This window comes from Gouania willdenowi, chromosome 24 (genome assembly GCF_900634775.1).
Source record: "Gouania willdenowi chromosome 24, fGouWil2.1, whole genome shotgun sequence".
Taxonomy (NCBI): Eukaryota; Metazoa; Chordata; class Actinopteri; order Blenniiformes; family Gobiesocidae; genus Gouania; species Gouania willdenowi.
This window is the reverse complement of record NC_041066.1, coordinates 5,720,062-5,741,360: the sequence shown is the minus strand read 5'-3', so window position 1 is coordinate 5,741,360 and position 21,299 is coordinate 5,720,062. Positions and strand designations below refer to the sequence as shown.

At 38.3% G+C, this 21,299-nt stretch overlaps 1 protein-coding gene across 1 annotated transcript; it reads left to right on the top strand.

Moving 5' to 3' along the window:
* The first annotated feature begins 135 nt into the window (after window positions 1–135).
* Window positions 136–21,210, top strand: clu (clusterin). The gene is made up of 10 exons (XM_028440119.1): window positions 136–247; window positions 4,203–4,350; window positions 5,527–5,675; window positions 7,300–7,470; window positions 7,545–7,715; window positions 10,553–10,757; window positions 13,013–13,153; window positions 14,793–15,013; window positions 17,664–17,836; window positions 20,799–21,210. Exons 2-10 carry the CDS (start codon window positions 4,242–4,244, stop codon window positions 20,809–20,811), a joined length of 1,353 nt encoding a protein of 450 aa, XP_028295920.1. The 5' UTR covers window positions 136–247; window positions 4,203–4,241; the 3' UTR covers window positions 20,812–21,210.
* The last annotated feature ends 89 nt before the right edge of the window (window positions 21,211–21,299 follow it).

The following is a 21,299-nucleotide window of genomic DNA, read 5'->3' as shown; positions in this document are numbered from 1 at the left end:
CAATAATAGATAACTGAATAATAAGCATCACACTTCTGTATTACCAAATAAAAGCGACGTACCTGTCTGTAGTTTTATTTTGAAATCTGACACAGAAAGTGTCTCTGCTACATTGTCTGTTTGCAGCAGCGGCATATTTGGCCGGTGAGTCACGTGTCTACACCGTGACCGTTATAATCCGCGTGTATAAAACGAAGTGGCAGAGGCAAGTGCGCAGCACCACACATCAAAGAGAGAACCGGAGGAGGTGAGTCACTGAGCCTTTGATTTCAAATAACACTTTCATGTGCGGAGTGCAGACAGATGTTTGTCTATTATTGTATGATCATTGGATGGATGTCTCAGGTTAGGCTGATTAAATACAGTTTCACGACAGATCGACACAGTGTTTATCGTTGCTATGATATTTCTTTGAACTTGATGCAGCTGTTGTCCACTGTGCACAAACTGCTGACTCAGGTGGTTGCTTGTTGTTTTGCCCACTCACGCCTGACTCCTCCATCCAAAACTAGCAGGTGATGATGAGGATGCAATAACACTTATTTCTATACACACAGGATGATTCTCATTTACAGGACTCAGATCATTTAGAGGTGACCCTGATCTCTCCCAGACCACGTGATCAGGGAAATCCACAAACACTGGAACATAAAATATGAGGCCAACAACAAATTTAATTGTTTCTTTTTTTGTTAACAAAAAAAAAGCTTTACCCTAAAATAGCTATAAAGCAGAACATTAGCAAGCAATAAGAAAAGCATTAGTTCCCCTATATTACACAATAATACAAATGAAAACAAAAAATAATAAGCAATACAATAATTGTTTGAGGATATTTGTGTAAAATAGCACCTGATGCAAAAAAAAAGAAAAAAAAAAAAAACTAAAAAGGCTAAACACAATTTGTATTCACTTTATTCCAGGGGTTGCTACTTTCTGATAATGGGCGCAACTTCTTGTGGGAGGTAATAAATAAATAATACAGAGGCATCATTAAATTTAACAAACACAGTGAACAGCTGCACACAGTAAACCTACGTTCACTTTTAGCCTTTCACAATAAGAGTTTGGGATATAAGGTATAGTGTAGATAACTTCCATTTCTATCACACATTTTGCTGCTTTTGCTGGAATATTGTTGCTTTAAACACATTTAACGGACTCACTTATTTGCTTTTGAGCAGATTCTTTGATCTGTGAGTAATCACTTCCATTAATGATGAGGTAGGGCACAACATTACTGTTTACTTCCTAAAATGCTTGGATTTGTCTGCTTTGCGCTACTTAAAGGTGCAGTCCGTAACTTTCAGATCCCTCTCTCCCCCTCCCTCCTTGCTGCTCTCTTGCCCTGCCTCCAAACTTTCCAAAGTCCCTCCCTCAGAGGAGCTAACAAGCTAATGTTAGCCTGACAGCAACATCACAGTAATATAACGTGCACTGTTAAAAGCATATTATTGCAGCGCTTCTATCTTTCAGTGTGCACACACCGATCTAGCAGCAGCAGCAGCAACACAGTGTCACTCACAGCAGCCCACACAGAGGCTGCAGTGAGAGCAGCGTGCACATGAACAAACAACACATGCACTACAGAGTTCTAGTTTAACAATTACAAATCAAACATAATGTAAATCAAGCAGCAGTAATTATCTTTCAAGCAGGAAAGTCGCCAATTCCAACTTCTACTCCTCCAGACCATACTCTGTAAAAAAGACGGCGCTCTAGGCACTGCCTTGCTATGAGCATTGCCACGGCAGAAAAGGGCGGGGACTGTGAGCAACAGCTGTCAGACAGTCTGTCAAACACAATCCTGGCTCTGATTGGTGTTTTTTGCTCGGTTGCGGTGCATTCTGGCAATCTGCCAAAGGCTGCAGGCGCAGCAGGAAGGACTCAGTGAGCCTGTTTTTTTTTCATACAAACTACTAGTTTCATGTAAGGCTGTCCTTACACAGTGGCAGCTTTAGCAAATATGACAAAAAGTTACTTTTATAAGATTTACGGACTGCACCTTTAACATCAGATTTGAATGTGGAACTGAACTAAAATGAGTTAGTAGCTCAAAGACTATTTAATGTGTTTTCACTTGGGTCTAATTTGATGTTCTGTTGGGCTGAATTTGGCCCGTGGGCCTTGAGTTTGACACCAGTGATTTAGACTTTTGATTGGGTTTTTTATTTTTTTTAAGGTGAGTCTAGCTTCATCAAAATCTAATTAACCTTTAGTTTAATTACTGTTGTTTTTTAATCTTTTACATAATTAAGTTCCCAAAAGATTAGCTCATCTCTAAAAAATTAACAGCTAAAACCTTTATATATTTATAACCACTGATCTCTGCCATCACGTACATAGTAATAATAAAGCAGATAGCAGCATAATAAACTGATGGTGAGCTGCTTATAAAGTCTTTATTCTATTCTCAGTTCTAAAGCTGCAGCTGAACCTTCTGGAAAGCCTCTGAGTCAACATCTGGAACATCTTGGCTTGTGTAACCAGGATCCCTGCAGCTGCTGTTCAGCAAATAAAGGAGCTGGACCTCCTTTTGTTGCACATTGTCATGTTTCTGTTGTACTTTCTCTGTCCTCTTTGCTTTCTCTGTTTGACTTTCTCGTCTCTTTTCCCCGTCCTTTCCTCTGCTGCCTCTCAGGAGAGAGAGAGAGAGAGAGAGAGAGAGCGAGAGAGAGAGAGCGAGAGAGAGAGAGAGAGAGAGAGAGAGAGCGAGAGAGAGAGAGAGAGAGAGAGAGAGAGAGAGAGAGAGAGCTGTGTTGTTTCCAGACAATGAGCTTGTTTTTGTGCTAAACTCATTAACCTGTGAACTCGTAAAAAAAGCAAGTGGAACATTTCTTTGTAGTCAGACTTGTACTGGTGGGTTTTTAACACTCCAGGGCATTTTCTTTTTCTACTTCCTGCAATTTGCATAACAGTTTGAACTCCTGTTTGTTTTGTTTTGCTGTGAAACTCTTTGCCCTTCGGGTCTTGAAGTCTGAGAGAAAAAATATACGAGAATTTAAACAATTCAATTAAACTTTATTTATAAGCGCCAAATTCAACAAAGTGATATTGAGGCACTTTTCATATAAAATATTAAGATATGAAGAGGAAAATGTAACAGGATGGAGAGAGAGAACATTGAGTGGTAGAACCAGGAACCACAGACCAGGAACCATGACACCGGGATATCAAGAGAAAAAAGGAGAGAGAGAAGAAAACAGATGCAGAGCAAAACATGGTAGAGTGTCAACATTTGAAAGATTGTGGAGTAAAGATTAAGATAAAGATTGGCCTGGTGCTCCAGAAAAACCTAAAACAGCAAAAAAAAAAAAAAAAAAAAAAAAAAAAAAAAAAAAAAAAAGACAGGATTACCTGCTTTATTGTCCTACCCTGACTCGCTCTTCCCTGTTCCCTTCCCCATCACTGCCCTCCATTTTTATATTCTTCCTTTATAAAATTATACTTACCCTCCAATCATGCAATAAAATAAATGCATTTATTTAATTGCAATAATAAAATATGCATAGCAGTCACGAAAAGAGTGCACTACATATAGTGTTGACCTTCGACAGCCTGTGCAGACACAAGGGAAAAAAAACAAAAGAACTATACGCTTTATCGATATGGAAAAACACAAAGATTTTAATCATTAAAAAGTTAGCAAACTACATAATTCAAACGAATGCAAGCAAAACTTCTTTTTAAATGTACTTAAATTAAGTAATTATTGTTTATTTGGAAATGCGTGTGTGTGTGTGTGTGTGTGTGTGTGTGTGTGTGTGTGTGTGTGTGTGTGTGTGAGTGATGTGTGTGTGTGTGTGTGTGTGTGTGTGTGTGTGTGTGTGTGTGTGTGTGTGTGTGTGTGTGTGTGTGATGTGAGTGAGTGTGTGTGTGTGTGTGTGTGTGTGTGTGTCTCAGAGGAAAGTGGGCAAACAGTGAAAGGCAGCGCTGTTCTCCGTATTACGTAATGTTTGAAGGCCTCAGTGAGTCAGAACATCCTCACTGTCATGAACAATCAGGGTGACATTGAAACGCTCGTGAGCATTGATTAGTAGGCTACACTTATTTATATTTTCTGCTGTGTAAGAAATAAACAGCAGCTCATCTTCCTCTGCATAGCCTCTGTCTGCATCTACCGACCTCTGAGGGTGACTTACAGTCATTACACTAGCATAAATAAGTAGTTACTGTCTCTAATCAGAATGATTTGTCAACAGCTCCTTTGTGTTGTTATTGTCCGAGCGCCAGAGAGGACGATGATGATGATGATGATGGGGAGAAAAGGCCTCAAGTCTTTGGCTTTGGTGGCTTTTCTGCTGGCCTCAGTTAACGCCATCCTGCCTCCATCTCAACAGGATCTGAATGGTGAGATAATGAAGATTTAACTCTACACACACACACACACGCGCGCGCACACACACACACACACACACCCACACACAATATATAACCCCTCAGAGTCAATATAACCCCTCGGAGTCAATATAACCCCTCAGAGTCAATATAACCCCTCAGAGTCAGTATAACTCCTCAGAGTCAATATAACCCCTCGGAGTCAATATAACCCCTCATAGTCAATATAATCCCTCAGAGTCAATATAACCCCTCGGAGTCAATATAATCCCTCAGAGTCAATATAACCCCTCATAGTCAATATAATCCCTCAGAGTCAATATAACCCCTCATAGTCAATATAATCCCTCAGAGTCAATATAACCCCTCATAGTCAATATAATCCCTCAGAGTCAATATAACCCCTCATAGTCAATATAATCCCTCAGAGTCAGTATAACCCCTCAGAGTCAATATAACCCCTCAGAGTCAATATAACCCCTGATAGTCAATATAACCCCTCAGAGTCAGTATAACTCCTCAGAGTCAATATAACCCCTCGGAGTCAATATAATCCCTCAGAGTCAGTATAACTCCTCAGAGTCAATATAACCCCTCAGAGTCAATATAACCCCTCAGAGTCAATAAAACCCCTCAGGTGGCACTGTGGGGTTGATATATATTGTATTAATAGTGATGTCACTCTTCCAATAGATTTGAAGTTGTATTTAACCAACTATTTAATAGCCGTTAAACTTACAAAAATGCCAGAAGAGTGTATTTTTTGTCGGTAAAATCTCACAAAATTTGGGGGACCAGTTATCCAACAATAATCTGTTCTATAATAATAAAGTACACAGAAAACAATAGTGAGGATGCCATACATTACAATAACAATCATAAAAGGAAATGTATGGAAGGAATGCTTCTGTGTATTTGTTTTTTCCCAGCAAAATTATTTAGAACCAGAAAGCATCACAAAACGTTCCTCCCAATACTTATAAGACATTGTGTGTTTGGGTATTGGTTAAACTGATCCTTTAAAGTCACGTTATGTCTTGAAAATAATTTTATTCTTATCGATTATTTCAAAGTAAGATCCATTATTTGTGCAACTGTAACGAAAGATGTTAAACCAACCTGTAATCTAGAAAATGGTTGGTCAACGTTTTGAAAAAGTGTTGGCACTTTGTTTAACGTGTTTTCCAGAGATCTCCCTTCATGGTGAAAAATATCTCGACAAACAAATCGAAAACGCCATAAACGGTGTGAAGGAGATGAAGGACATCATGGAGAAAACCTCTGAAGACCATCAGAAGTTTGTGGATGAGCTGGAAAAAACAAAGCAGCAGAAAGAGGTGAATGACATGCTGACTATTACTGTAGCAATGATGCACACTGTGGGCTAATGCCCCCCTATGGGCAACAAAGGTATTACTGCTGGACTTTGGAAGAGCTCCATAATAGTGTTTTAGACTGATACATGTTTTATTTTAACCAAGACTAAAGTGTTGATAGGTACTATCTAAGTTGTGTGTGATGTTCTGTGATTTCTAAGTGAGCTCCACCTTTTCTTGATCGTGGGAAACAGTGTTATTTTTGTCTTTCAATAAAATTCCGTCCGTGACTAATATGTGACGAGAATTTAAATTTAACAAGTTCTGACACCAAAAACAAAACAAAACAAAATCTCCATTTATTATCAAATGACGAGTAAAAATGTGACTGAAATTACATCCTCAATGCCTTGATTATTGCTTTTCTCCTGTATTTTATTTTATTTTGAATTTTTTTTAATTGGTCATTGTCTCATTACTTAAAAAATGCAGTAGACGAAAACTATGACGATTCTGTTTAGTGGACAAAATTAACACTGGTAAAAAATATACAGAAATTAAACAAGAACTTGTGAAAGAACATAATTATGTATTTCACTTTTCCTAACAGGCCTTTGACACGTTTGTATTACTGTATACAAAAGTAATATGGGACATTCTTCACTGAAATGATTAAACAGGGGTTTTACTACCATGACAAACAAAAAGTATAACAAATCTGTCAAATGACTTTAAACGACTAAAATGAGACTAAAAATTAGACGACTAAAAGTGATTTCCATGGACTGAATTAAAAATTTCTAACTAAAACTAAACTGAACCCGTGCTCGTTTAGCGCAGACTTTCGAAAATGGCCGATCGGATCCGTACGTCTCCATGGAGACGCTGTTCCAAAACGAAAACGGTTTACGAAAGTATGTTAGTCAGTCTGTTTGTGTGTGTGTGTGTCTTTTTGTTTGTGTGTGTGTGTCTGATGACATCACTGTTGATGACATCACTGTGTTCTAATACAATTTAACAGGAGTGTGGATGGGAAAATGAATGAGATATATATCTATTTATTTTCTTTTGGTAGCCAGAACATCACTGAGATTTAATCAGCTGTTCCTTGTCCCCATAAAACATTTCCTGAAAATTTCATTAAAATGATAACTTTTCAAATGTTACACAAACAGACAAACAAACAAACAAACAAACAAACACACACACACACACACACACACACAAACAAACTGACCAACATATTTCCAAAAACCGTTTTTGTTTTCAAAAGTATTCAGACTCAAATGTGACTTAAGCTAAGTCTTATAATGTCCCATATTCTTTTTTTTAAAGCAGTAATTCACATTTTAATATAGTTTTAAATTATTTTTACCAGTTTTTTGTGTTTAGTATAGAAAAAACATGTTAGTTGTTCTGCTTTTGCCTGTTTATGTTATGTTATTTAAAAAAATTCACGCTATATCCAGTTTTTCCCCAAAAGAAAACTCTCGAAAAGTAAACATTTAGATTGGATAAGCTCCAGAAACGTTTGTCAGTTTTTATTCAAGGATTCTATAGGGACCGTGTAAGAAGGGGTGTGTGTGTGTGTGTGTTTTATTCCTGTGTGTTAAGTATTAGTGTTTGTGTTGCTGGTTGGATGCAGGAGGCGATGCAGAGTGCCCAGGAGATGGAGGCCAAGCTGGAGAAGGAGGAGGAGGTGTGTAACGACACTATGAAGGCTCTGTGGGAGGAGTGTAAACCCTGCCTGAAGGAAGCCTGTGTAAAATACTACTCCAAAGTGTGCAGCAGTGGATCTGGGCTGGTGGGACGGCAGGTACCAGTGAGCGACTAACTGGTGATGAGTGTATGTTTCATGTTGGGAGTTGAACTTGCTGGTTTTGCCCGTAGTTGGAGACGGTGATGAACGTGACGTCTCCGTTCTCCATCTTCATCAACGGGGAGAACATCAACACGCTGGTGAAGCAAGGGCAGCGACAAGACACCCAGTTCAAGAGTCTGGAGGACAAATACACACGGATGGAGGACGGAGTGGAAAGCCTGTTCTCAGACAGCATGAAGGCACGGCACTACTTATTTACACACAGGGTTTACTGTCTATGACTACTGTCTGCATTCTTTACTTCAAATGTGTTTATAACCCGATCATATTGAAATATGAAAGTATTTTAACATAACTAAAACAAACTAAACCCAAACTTAAATCTGCAGGAGATGATAATTTTATATCAGATAAAGGCTGTGTTTGAAATGGCACACTTTGTACTATACACTACAGACTCCATGAGTATATACTGTCTACGGCCAAGTTCAAAGCGTCATCCAGGTCATCCTGTCACTATCACTGTCATGTGACTAACCCTCGATCTCCACTGGATGCGTAACTGCACCGTAACTGCTGCGAAACAGCAATGCAGGTGATAGGTTTCCATTAAAGTCAATGTGTACATTTCCACCGCGTGGTAATCTGCTCCAGCACAGCACCATCACTGCTGAGTCATGCTGCTGCCCTCTGCAGCAAATACAGTACGCAGCACTTCTATTTTTGCTGGATGCTGGAGCTGTGCTGCAGCAAGTTAACAAAAATAAACCCGTGCGGGACAAGAAGTAGTACATAGACACAGAATAAAATATCTGGATTAGTTTCAAAATAAAATACTACGTGTTCAAGGGGGAAAACACCGACCTTCCGGTTCCTCCAACTGGCCCATTTCGGACTATATCCGAAAACTGAGCACATATTCGGACTCAGGGGAATAAAACCTGTCTGCTGTACACTTTTTATTTTCAGCAATAAAATTGTGCGTTTCAGCCCTAGCGGACGCATTTCGGACTCTACCCGATCCGACTCTACCTGATCCGTATTGCGCATTTATCCATGGTTGAATCACACAAATGTATTGCACGATTACACGTGAATTAGCAAGATTTCCTGAGTCCTTGCTGCAACAGATGCGCAGCAAACGGAGGCGGAGGGGATTGCTGGACTGCAGATTGCGCTGAAGTCACGGAGCGGAGCAGTTTCGATGCAGATACGCATCTAGTGGAAATCCAGGGTCACAGTCTCAAACGTCCTTATTGTGCTCCCAATGGCGTCTGTTATACCCAAAGCCCTTCAGGTGTGATCATTAATGTTTCAGCTTCACTTTAGGACATATAAACTGTTCAATAGCTGTGAAAACAACACATGGATATCTGTGACGTGGCTTGAAGGTCTCCCACTGCACCATCAGTTTATGATGAGACTGGAGGTCTGCAGGCTGGCAATGAGGCTCCTCCTACTGTGCTTTTGGCTCCTCCTCCTTCAGGAGCAGTGAGGGGCTTCAGCCTCTGGGTTTCTGATCCTGGCTGCTCACAGTGAAGGCATTGGACTCTTAGGGACATATTTACTAAAGGTTTGTACCTGTAAAGAAGTGTCCAAACTTCTCTACGCACACTGATGAACGACGCAAACCCCAGGCAATCAGGATTTCTTCTGTCAAGCATTCAACATAGAGCACAGAATTTGCCTCTGATGAATATGCAATGTGGGCGGATCAGATATGCAGGCTGCACGTCACCAGACTGGAGACAGCTCTGACATGGTGACCAGTAGAAGATTTGGGCAGGGACAAATAAATGTGGAAAAAAATTACATTTGTATGTTCTTAGGTAGTTTGACCATAAAATGTGGCTAAATGAGGTAAAATGCTAGGCTGGCGATAATTCGGCCGTTTCTGCTCACTTCCACGGTTCGAAAGAAACCGAGCCAATCAGAACAGTACATAAATAGCGTCATATCTCCAGCGCCAAGCAGTGTCAAAACAAATATGGCACCCGCCACACAGAAGTCACTCAGAGCTGCGCTTTGCTCTGTTTTAAAAGATCTGTATCATTGAAACCACAACAAGAAGAGGCTTTAAAACCGTATGTCCGTACCGTACTACAAGCCATTTTCATCTGACAGCTCTGTTTTAGGAAGCCTGCTCAGCTTGTCGCCCTATTGTCGTCACGCCCGCTCTTCGTTTGATTGGTTACTCTGCACGTGTTTGTCCTGCCCCGACCCGCTCAGCCCCTCAGAACTCCCAACGGGATGAGGATGGATTTCAGGCTAATAAAATGTAGAGTATTTGTCTGGATGTTTGATTTTTAGCTTGAAGTCAGTGCCTGCACGATTTTATATTCCACTCACAATGCATCATGGGATGGTTGAGTATGACTAGTGCGCACACTTAAAGAATGTCCCCATATAATATACTGTACATCCAGATATTTCTTGCGTACTCAATCTTTTCATACTATCTAATGTGAACGCACTGCATTCTCAATTTGTCATCAAACTTAGTATGAATAGTACATTATTATGCCATTTTGAACACGGCTGTAGTGTAGGCCTGATAGATTAATAAGTCAAAGGTCATGTGCTGAAAAAAAATGTAAAAGGTTCACTGTAAACACAATGTTTTATTGACATTGTCGGAAAAGTTTTGTGCATTGCATTGTGGGATGTGGAGTCCTTTACATAGAAGTGTTTTTACTAAATTCTTATTGTGATTTCTTGTGTTTCTTTGCCAGAAAATGAGGACAGTGCATTAACTTAACACTTGACCTCATTGTTGTTCATTCAGTGAAAACACCTGTAATATTGGGAAGTCACTTTGGCTCAGTTTTTGGGGACGAACAGAAGAATTCCCAGTAAGAATGAAGTCAAAACACTCCAAATCCCTGGATGTACCAGCACCGCTTTTTCCCAAACTGATACAATACTGATACTTGGTTATGTGTACTTGCCGATCCCGGGTACCGATACCGATCCCCCTAATTAATTCATGTCATAGAATTGTTCAGAAAATCATCTTAACAACTAAAGTATGGTAAATAACCTGTTGACGTTGGGGCTGTTCTTGTTTGCTCTGCAGGTGGCCGAACACGACCACTTAAACCCCTCCATGTTCCACATGCCCAGCTTCCTTTCCTCGTACGTCCCCTCATTCAGAAGCATCCGCTCCATCTTCAGCGATTCTTTCCACAACTTCCATGATCTGTTCTCACCGATGATGGACAGGAACTTTTTCAGCTCCATGGACTCCACCATGGACTTGGACAGCAGCGTTCCTAATGAGGGTACGTCCCAACAGAGCTGCACATTCTGCCCTTCGACCACATTGATTTTCTGCTGAGTCAGGCCAGAATATTGTAATTTAACTATCATACATAGACAATAGTAGTTACTGTTACAGCCACCACCCTACATTGATTTACTGGTGATAGCTGCACATCTATAGCAGGGGTTCTCAACCTTGTGGTCTGGACCCAATTTGGGGCAGCGAGACACTGGGAGAGGGTTGCCAGATGCCTTCAAGAAACTAACAATTTTAAACAATTTCTGCCCCTTTTTGCTCATTTTTACCCTTTTTCTGCAACTACACCAAAATTGCCATATTTTTACCTATTTTCATGACTTTTTCTTGCCATATTTTTTCTCCTATTAATGCATTTTTGCTACAATTACTCCCATTCCTGCAACTTCTCCATCAAATTGCCTTGGCTTTTTTGCAAATTTTTTTCCACTGTTAAGACATTTTTGGTACTTATAAACCATTTTCACCACTTTTCCTACCTAATGTCACATACTGTATGTTGACCCATTACAGTCACTTTTAACCTCTTTCCATCATACTTCATGCTTATTTTTGCAATTTAACCCTATTCAGCATATGTCATGCCCATTTTTTGCCAGTTTAAACTAATTGTTCCTACTTGTTGTTGTTTTATTATTGTTGTTGTGTACACTATTTAAAATCACTACTCCTCTGTTATTTGTGAACGGATCGAGTTAAAATTTGGTAAGTCTAATCTATGGATGTGTACGCATCGACGCTCGTAGCCCGATTCTTGATTTGGGGCCCCAAAAAAAGAAAAAAAACAAAAGTCTATTTTCATTTATTTGCGAGTCAAATATTACGACGGTTAGTGGTACAGAATCATTGGCACATACCAATATAGAAATGGGGCCCATTACCTCGTACGTGCCACGAGGCTGCTAGAGGGCCCCCGGGGGCCCCAATTTTGAAATGACTACTCCTCCATTAGTTCTCGTTAGATCGGAATGCAGTTTGGTATGAATACGCTATGAATGAATATGATGAGATGCTCAGAGCCCTGTTTCCGTTTTTTTTTTTTTCAAATTTATGGGAACATAGTCGTGTGATATATTGTTTCAAAGGTAATTCAATGTAGATTACGATTATGCCTCACACAATTTGATTAGGGCCTCCCTTTTCCACCAATTTTCATGAAAGTGATTTTCTCATTTATTTGTGAGTCAAATATTGCAACAGTTAGTGGTACCGAATCATTGACAAATACCAATATATGAATAATGGCCGGTACTCCATATGTGCCATGGGGGAGGGGTTATTTAACGTAGACATTGTATTAGCGGATGTCAAGAGCATCTCGGAGAACTTTTTTTACTCAGTCGAACCGAGTCACTTGACTGAATTCTCGGGAACGTGGTACGTGCTATTTGGCGCGGAGACATTCTGCGGGTCCGGCCGTAGTTCATCCAAACTTCTTCTGTCTGTTTTTGGAAACACTAATTTGCAGCTTTTAACCATAATCTGGTTTTTTAAATCCCATTTCACCAACTTTTCCACCATTTTTGGTCACATTTAACCCATTTTATTTCTGATTAAAACAAGGATTTACATCTTTAAGATGACTATTCTATGGCACAAATAATAATAAACTGGATATCACAGATTGATAGAACAAGGGACCATTATTTTGCTGAATTTATGGATGGGCCCCAAAAAGCTCTCCCCTTCACCCCCTTTTAGATGGCCCTGTCTCCACATGACTGTTATTCAATGTTCTGTGTTCAACCACCTTCAGCTACAGTGGGGATCCCCGGTCTCTGGCACCTTTATTTTTGGGGCTACGGGCTGAAAAGGTTGAGAACCACTGTTCTATAGGATGGTTGGTTGACTGTTTTTTTGTCTGTTATATATTTTAGGCACTTTACATCCTAAATGTATTATTGATCTTGACAAAACTGCAACTAACTCTGTTGATAGAAGCACTTTCTTCCCATTATTACCTGAGCCAAGGAGGTAATATTACATTCATTTGGAAAAATTTTAATGAAAAGCGTCTTTTACCTTTAAAAAACAAAAACCCAGGCTTAATATAAAGTGTTTATGGAAATATGTCATTAACTGAATAAAAACAACATGAGTTCTGCTGAATTAAAAAGCAAACCATATATTTGGCACTACCGGATTATTTTGAAATAAAAAATAAATATTTTTGAGATGTCTGGGGTGTCTGTAGAGGGTGAAGCATGGATTTATAAAAGCGTGTTGGTTCCTTTACAGACGCTAACGAGAACGAGGACGTGGTTTATACCAAACCTTTCGGAAATGGCAAGATGACCTGCAGAGAGATCCGTCGCAACTCGGCCGGCTGCTTCAAGTTCCGCGATGAATGTCAGAAGTGTAAAGCCATCCAGGACGTTGGTGAGATACTTTTTGATTGTGACTGAAAGTGAACTTAAACCTTCAAAAACTTCATTATGATACTGGTGCAGATTTAGCATGTGTGAATGTTATCAGAATCCTTTTATTTGTCATCATTGCACAAAAGCACAACAACATAATCAGCAGCACAACAAATAGCAGTTCAGACAGTGTAGAAAAAACAATAGTGCAAAAGATGTACGCAATAATAAAAGATAAAAAAATAACAAATACAATATATATATAAATACAATGGCCAACATAAAATTAAAAAAAAATTTAAAAAAAGGAAAGAGTAGGATTTTATTTTATTTTTTATTTATTTATTCAGTCAGGATAGACATGGATATTTACATATGAAATAAATATTGCACAGAGAAAATGGAGTGTAAAGCTGTTCAGTGTTTCCTATGTTATAATATGATGCCATGTTGATATACTGCATTTTACAGACTATAAGTCGCACTGTATATAGAATTAACCATTTACTTGGTAAAATTAACAAGATGAGTCACTGCGTCTTTGAAAAGGCTCAGTGCGACGCTGAGTGGCACCTTTTTTTAGCCAACAGCACGTCTCACGCTATGAGTGGAAGAAGGTGCAAATCATCAATCAAATCAACCAATCGGAACGGGCTTTAGTTCCAGTCGTATCCTCCGTGATAAACAGACTCACTGTAATCTGCTGAGTTTTACAAGCCTCTATAAAGGCCTGCTCCTCCTCACTGCTAAACGTCTGCAACTCTGTCTATTTACAGCTTTTAGCATGTTTTTTGTTATTATAATCTGGCTGCTGCTAGACTGCTACGTTCACTGTCAATCAGCTCTGACTTTACGAGGTAGAAAACCATGTCTTTTCGTTTCGCCGCAGACATGAACAAACTGAATGTAGTGGTTTGAACACTCCATGCCAGTTACCTTATACAGTATACAGTATATATACAAATATATCCTGCCACCTGTCCTCACTTTTAAATAAGAAAAATAGTTACTTATACTTTGTGAAATGTGTTATATGTATACACAGTATTTGCTATACATAAAACCTACAACTAAAACAAAATACATCTCATTGTTCTGCTGTACATATCGGGACTTGCTCTCAAACCAAATTTCATTGTGAGAATCATGATCACAGGAGGAAATTAGATTTTAAATACCAAGTAGCTCATGTTACTGTAGTGCTAATGTGCTTGTCTGTTGTCAGTGTAAGGTTGTGGAATGCTCAACAAAATTATATGAAGGTTTGTACAAATATTTGTCGATTTAAAAAATTGTATAGGGCAAAAAAATCCGCTTTAGGAAGTCGACTCGGGGTGTGATTTAGTAATTTTTAAGTTATTAGAGAATAGTGATAACTGTGTGGACTGATGGTGGCAGAATCATAAGAATTATATATATATATATATTCATGTCTGTTTGATCAGATTGTCAAAAATAACTGCAATGGAGTCACTGCCTTATTTATAAAGAAAGCTTAAATCAAAGGTTCTGTCTCCATGTGGTAATCCAGAGTCAGCTAATGACTCCACTCTGCTACATCTTTGACCGTGCATCCTGACATTTCTCATTCTCTATCCATCTTGATAATCGTTAAAGATAAACGCCCCAGTCGTCTGATGATATTTTGTCCGTCACAGATTGCTCTGGTCGTAAACCTCTGGAGGGCCCGCTGAAGAAGGAGCTGGAGGAGGCGCTGGCCTCAGCTGAACGCTTCACGCGCCAGTACGAATCCATGCTGAGAAAGTTCGAGGAGGAGATGTTCAACACCTCCTCCATCATGGATCGGCTCAACAAGGAATTCAACTGGTTGTCGTCTCTGACCGACTTCGCCAAGGATGGCATGTTTCATGTTCACACGGTACGGAAAGTACAGTTGAGCGTCGTCAGAACTGCACAGGAACAAACCATGGTCACTTTAGAGCAGGGGTGTCCAACCAAGAATAACAGACAACACAAAACTAAACTGCAATCAAAGAACTCAACAGCAGACAGACAGAAACCTTAGCCACTTTAGTTTGCATTGTGTGATAAGCAGCGTTCAATTTGTTAACAAAACATTTTTGTCATTTTTTTTTGAAAAGAAAAAAAAAAAAAAAAAAAAAATTCTTGAAAATATTAAAACATTTATTTGTCGACTAATAAAAAATAAAAAAAATTCCTCATATGGGACGAAATCTAATCAGATCTCATGTGATCATGTGGGCTTACACACTGATTAAATCAAATCTGTTTGTGTATTTACAAACATTATTACCATCTGAAAAGGCAACATTTCAGCTGTCCTCTGATTTAGACCCACAACAGTTGCTCTGTATTGATGAAATCCACGCTGAGACGGGAATGTATAAAAAAAAACATATTTAATAAAGAAAAGAGCAAAAGATAAATACAATGACCCCCCCTCCACAGGAGGGGTGACGCGCTGCACACTGACAGGAGTAAAGCAATATATTTTATAGCATGAGGAGGAGGAAGGATTTTGATGGAAAATGACTGCTCTCCAGAGCTCTGGTTATCAGTCCTAGCTTTGTTATGTGTCCTTGAATCAAACTGGTTTCTGCTGATACTGATGAATATAGCACAACCTGTGTCTGTACTGTGAGTACGTAATCTGATCTAACATGACTCAGCAACGGAGCAACTTTCTGTTGAGAGGTACAATTAATGATGCCGTCACCGTGTATAGACACGTGAAGAATTGTACACGTGAACACACATTTAATGATGATTTTCTTCTAACACATCCAATCTCAGGTTGATACATCGTATTTCAATCTTTCAAAAAAAAAAAAAAACGCTTTATATTTTAGGCTATATCTGTAACAAATTTAGTCGACTAAAATGTTATTGTCATTTAGGTGACCAAAACCAGACAATAACTGAAATAGTTGTGATGATTACATTTGGACTAAAACTAAGTGGCAAGTAAGTTACTAAACTAACTAAAAAGATGCAATTGTCATTCTTTATCGGTCACTATGCCATGATTTTGAGTTTATTTTGAGTATATTTTATTTACATATTAATGAACATATACAGTATATGTAAATATGCAAGATTATAGCCAACAGCTAATTTCCATCTTTAGTCCCGGGCGTGGCACAGTGTTTGGAGTTCTATGAGGTACTCAAATGGAAAATGAAGCATATAAAGGAAAGTTGATGAGACTCATATTTAAATTCTATCATACACGTTTAGAGAATACTAAACATTCAACAGAACACATAAGGATAAAACAGGAAACAGAACTGACTCCTGAAATATGTAGAAGAACCACCAAACAACCACTTGTTCTCAAAAAGTTTTCATGGAAAAACTTTTTTTTAGTTACCCCTTGAGTTAAAAGTAAATATATGAATCAGCTTCTTCCATGGTGGATAAATAGTGGATCAGTAAATGTTAATCATAGCTATCTATTCTGGAAGTGTTCAAAAATAAGTAACTACTGGAAAAACAATAAATACAGAAATAATAATGTTTTTTTGGATATAATGTTAATATACCGTACTAGTGCAATTTAAAGCTAAACATGTACACTGTAAAGATACATATATATCAGAAAACTATAACAAGGAAATGGTACCAAGTAGGGCTGAACGATTTTGGAAAATAATCGAATTGCCATTTATTTCCTCAATATTGCGATTGCGATTTAATATGCGATTATTTTTTTCAACGGCCTCTTGTCACGTATTTTTCAATGAACACAAGCAACAAATCATTCTGTTTCATAATAAACAATTTATAATTTATTTAAACTTTAAATAAATATAAAATATACATTTTAAAATAACAGATTACAACAATAAATGGTAAATGGACTTGATTTTATATAGCGCTTTATCACCACACTGAAGCAGTCTCAAAGCGCTTTACATATCAGCTCATTCACCCAATCACTCTCACATTCACACACCAGTGGGACAGGACTGCCATGCAAGGCACTAGTCGACCACTGGAAGCAACTTAGGGTTCAGTGTCTTGCTCAAGGACACTTCGACACATAGTCAGGTACTAGGATCGAACCCCCAACCTCTCGATCAGAAGACGACCCACTACAACCTGAGCCACGGTCGCCCACAATAAAGCAAACAAATCTGTGGCTTTACCTCTTCAACATATCTATTATCTAACTAACTACACGTTTCATGAAACATGTAAACATGTGGACTGCACTTCTTAAACAATTTCTGAACTTAACAGGAGAGGACAAGAAAAAAAAATAAAAAATGACAGCCTTTGTGATTAGAAAATCGCGTTTTATGATATCGCGATAATATCGCAAATACAATTAGTCATTCAGCCCTAGTGCCAAGCTGCCCCCCTCATTTTTATTGTTTTTTTTTTCTTTTCATTTTCATCTATTTATTTATTTTGTTTTTCTTTCTTTCTTTTTTTTCTTTTTCTAATTGTTCAAAAACAAATAAAGAGAAAAAGTACTCCCAGCAAAGTTCAGCAGCAGCAGCAACATTAACCTTCATCACACTCTTCCTCTCCCTCGCTCTCAGGTGACCCGCCAGGACCAAGAGGAGGGGCGAGGTGGTGACACCAAGGTGTCCGTGAAGCTCTTTGATGCCCCGGTCATTAATGTGACGGTGCCGGCTGACATTCCCTGGAATGATCCTAAGTTCTCTGAGGTGGTGGCTCAGGAGGCTCTGGACCGCTACAAGCAGAACAGTGTGTGAGTGTGGCCTGAAGCCGTCATTTCATCTGTGCTTTTACACCATTACACATCATCAGGTAGTCATTTAATAACAGTTTGTAGTAATAATCTTCACTAGGTGGCAGTAGTAGCACAATAGGACTTCAGGACACGTTTAAGTACTACTCATACTCAAACTGGGTATGTCGTGCCTTCACATCAGATAGTATGAAAAGATTAAGTATGTGAGAAATACCCGGACATATACTATATCGGGACATTTTTTAAGTATGCACAATGGGCACACTAGTCATACTCAACCACCCCATGATGCATTGCAAGAGGAATGCAAATCTTGCTGGAACCAGCTTCAAGCTAAAAATCAAACATCCACTTTGAAAAACAAAAGCTTCTCTTCTTGTCTTCCATTACTTTTTAATGCAACTGTAAATACTATTAGCAAATATACTTGAAGTTAATTTTATTAAGTATGCTTGAGTATAAGTATAGCAAGTATACTATGGACCATGTACTTGTAGCGTACTAGAAAGTATACTAATTTAATACTTCTTTGGACTAAATTGGAACATTTTAAGTTTATAAAAGTATACTTTAAGTATACTTTATAAGGTAATTTCAAGTTTATAAAAGTACACTTTCAAGTATACAACAATTCCACTCATCTATATTCTACTAGTATACTAAGTATATACTTGTAGTCCACATTTTATTTTATTAAAGTATACTTTATATGGTCATTTTAAGTTTACAAAAGTACACTTTCAAGTAGACTGCCTCAGTTTTAGTACAAAATGAGTATACTTGTAGCATAAGTATAAGCTTTAGTGTTAAAGTATAAGTGAAAGTCTAAGTATTAATGTATTTAGTCTTAGACTATTCTTTATACTTTTCAGTATAAGCTAAGTATACTTCACTATACTTTTCTTAAGTATATACAATATAAAATAACTAACAGCATATAAAAAGTTCACTTCAAGCATACTGCCTCAGTTTTAGTATAAAATAAGTATACTTGTAGTACACTTGAATAAACAACTTGCTAAGGGTCTAGAGCTCTTGTTATAAGGTTAACCAGAAGTTTTGTCAGTAGCAAAATGGAGGATCTCCGTAAATCTCCAAAATGTCAACATGAAATGCATTTCTGCGAGTTTTATAGATCAAATGAGCACATGTTGATATTCTACTTTGTCACTTTCTCACTTAAAATGCTTTCAGAACTCTCAAAGGTGGAGAATCAACAGAGACATTTAGCCTCAGTGTGCTTCAGGTTTTTGTCGAAATGCATCTTGGGAAGCTTGGAAGTATACTTCAGTGGGAAAGGCCATCATCCTAATCATACTCGTAGTATGTAGTAGATAGTATACACGTATTGAGTTTGTAGTGTAAAGTACGGAGTATGCCATTTCAAACACAGCCAAAGCAACGTTAAAGTTAGTGTGCATGCTTAAATAGTGCTGAATGCTAAATAAACTTGATTAATAACTATCACTGTAGTAGTCCCAGAGCACTTTAGCAGCACATTAGCCATATTCACACACCAATGGTGACAGAGCTGCTGGGCAAGGCATTAATCTACAAAGACACTTCGACACACGGACAGCCATAGCCTAGGAATCGAGCCCCCAATCTACAACCTCCCCTCCATATTTCCATAGGCAGGGATTACATTTTTAACATTGCTAATAATTGAATAACATTTTTTTTTCCATCAGGATGATATTTTACTAAGAGTAAAGGTTATGGTTTGTGATTTTCACTTCATGAACCACCACTGTAAGCCCCGCCCCTTCGATTAAAACTATCACCTGTGGACTCTCAGTCCAACCTACTCACCACAGATTGCAGAGAATAGTGAATAGAGAGGTATACTGAGTATTGAGTAGCTAGTTAGCATAGCATAGATTGTTATTTGGAGATTTTACAGTCTACTAGTACAGTGCTTGTCGTAAGTATGAATTCATATAGTTGGAGCTTAAGTAGAGTTGTCAATTATGGCCAAATGAGTATGTGTTTGAAGGTTGGATGTAAAAGAGGTGTACATACTCTGTACTCTGTAGTGTTATAAAGGGGTTTATTTATGGGTGTAAAGTAAAATAGCTTGTGCGATTTCCCTGGTTTAATTCCATGGGACATGTGCATGGTAAATTGATAAATAAAGTTTGCACTAATGTTTGTTAAACTTAAGCAAATGGATAATAAATGTCATCCCCCGTCCTTAGACCCTCCTTCGGTGAGGAAAAACTCAAAAAACCCAGTGGAAAAATGAATTACACACAAACATGTCATGTACATCCAAGGTGTACATTATTTGAGAGCTTGTTTGTATGATCTCATTAGTCGTTTGTCCATACTTTATTTAAATTTTGCTTTCTTTTTCGTTTTTCTTTATTTTCATTTTTTTACATGTTTGAAATAAAAAAATAAACTAAACTAAACACGTGGTGAAAATACACTCGGTGTGTGTGTGTGCAAGTTTTATAAACAAAAGTTTCAGGTCGAACAGACACTGCGTCAGGGAGATTTGTGCCCCACACACACACACACACACACACACAGACAGAAGTTCCTTGCTTTTATAGAGAGATAGACTGGGCGTGTCTTAACTGCTCCAGAAGCCCCGCCCATAATCAAGGCATTTTTTCAGCCTAGACACACATCACCCAAAACCTTAGGGTTTATTACTAACAGTAACTGCACACTATGGTGACGCCTCACTTCCACACAAGTATAAACAAGTCTAATAGAAAGAGGTGGGCAAAAGCAGAAGTTGTAATTTTTCAAAATAAAACACCCAGAGAATTCATGAATATGATATAATATACAGTATATATTTGTGGCGTGACACCAAACGTAACCACTGATCTCTACTTTAGGCCCTGGTATAGTTCTTAATGTTCCTAATGTTTTATTGTTAAACATTAGTGATGAATGGAAGTGACCAGGAAACACCGCTGATTATTTCCTGCTTCTCTTTTCACAGTGTGGTGAAGTAAAGTCACAACTGGAGTTTCCAACACCAACGTGGAACATCTGCTGGAACCACAATTCTATTAAAAGCAGAGCGTAGCTTTTCCAATAGAAATTGTTCATCGTAGACACTTTAGTCCTACTAGAGGTGAAGCCGTTTTTGGATATTTGCTTGTAGTTTAATAATCATACAAGGGCTCAGTTGGAAAAGAAAAGTCTGTAACTAAGTGTTTTTAGTGTCCTGCACAATTTTAAAAGAAAGAAATATATATGTTGACCTGTACATGTTTAAGATGAGGGCTGTTTGAGAGGGTTTGATGCTGAAGTTCTTTTAACTTTGAGAAGAAAAAAGTAGTAGTGCAAGAGCTCACTATCCCTGTTAGCTGCAGAAAACATCCAGATTAAAGCAAACCAGCAGAAGCCTCGATCGTCTCATCTGTGTTTTCTTTTGTTCATTTCAATCATGCATTACAACTTCAACAAGTGTGTGAATTCATGCAAATCAGGAATGACC

What these genes read in the sequence shown, in the direction of transcription:
- clu (XM_028440119.1), top strand. Translation starts at nt 4,242, where the DNA reads ATGATGATGATGATGATGGGGAGAAAAGGCCTCAAGTCTTTGGCTTTG. An exon ending in AAACAAAGCAGCAGAAAGAG is followed by an intron (nt 5,676 to 7,299) that starts GTGAATGACATG and finishes GGTTGGATGCAG; the next exon opens with GAGGCGATGCAGAGTGCCCA. An exon ending in CTGGGCTGGTGGGACGGCAG is followed by an intron (nt 7,471 to 7,544) that starts GTACCAGTGAGC and finishes TTTTGCCCGTAG; the next exon opens with TTGGAGACGGTGATGAACGT.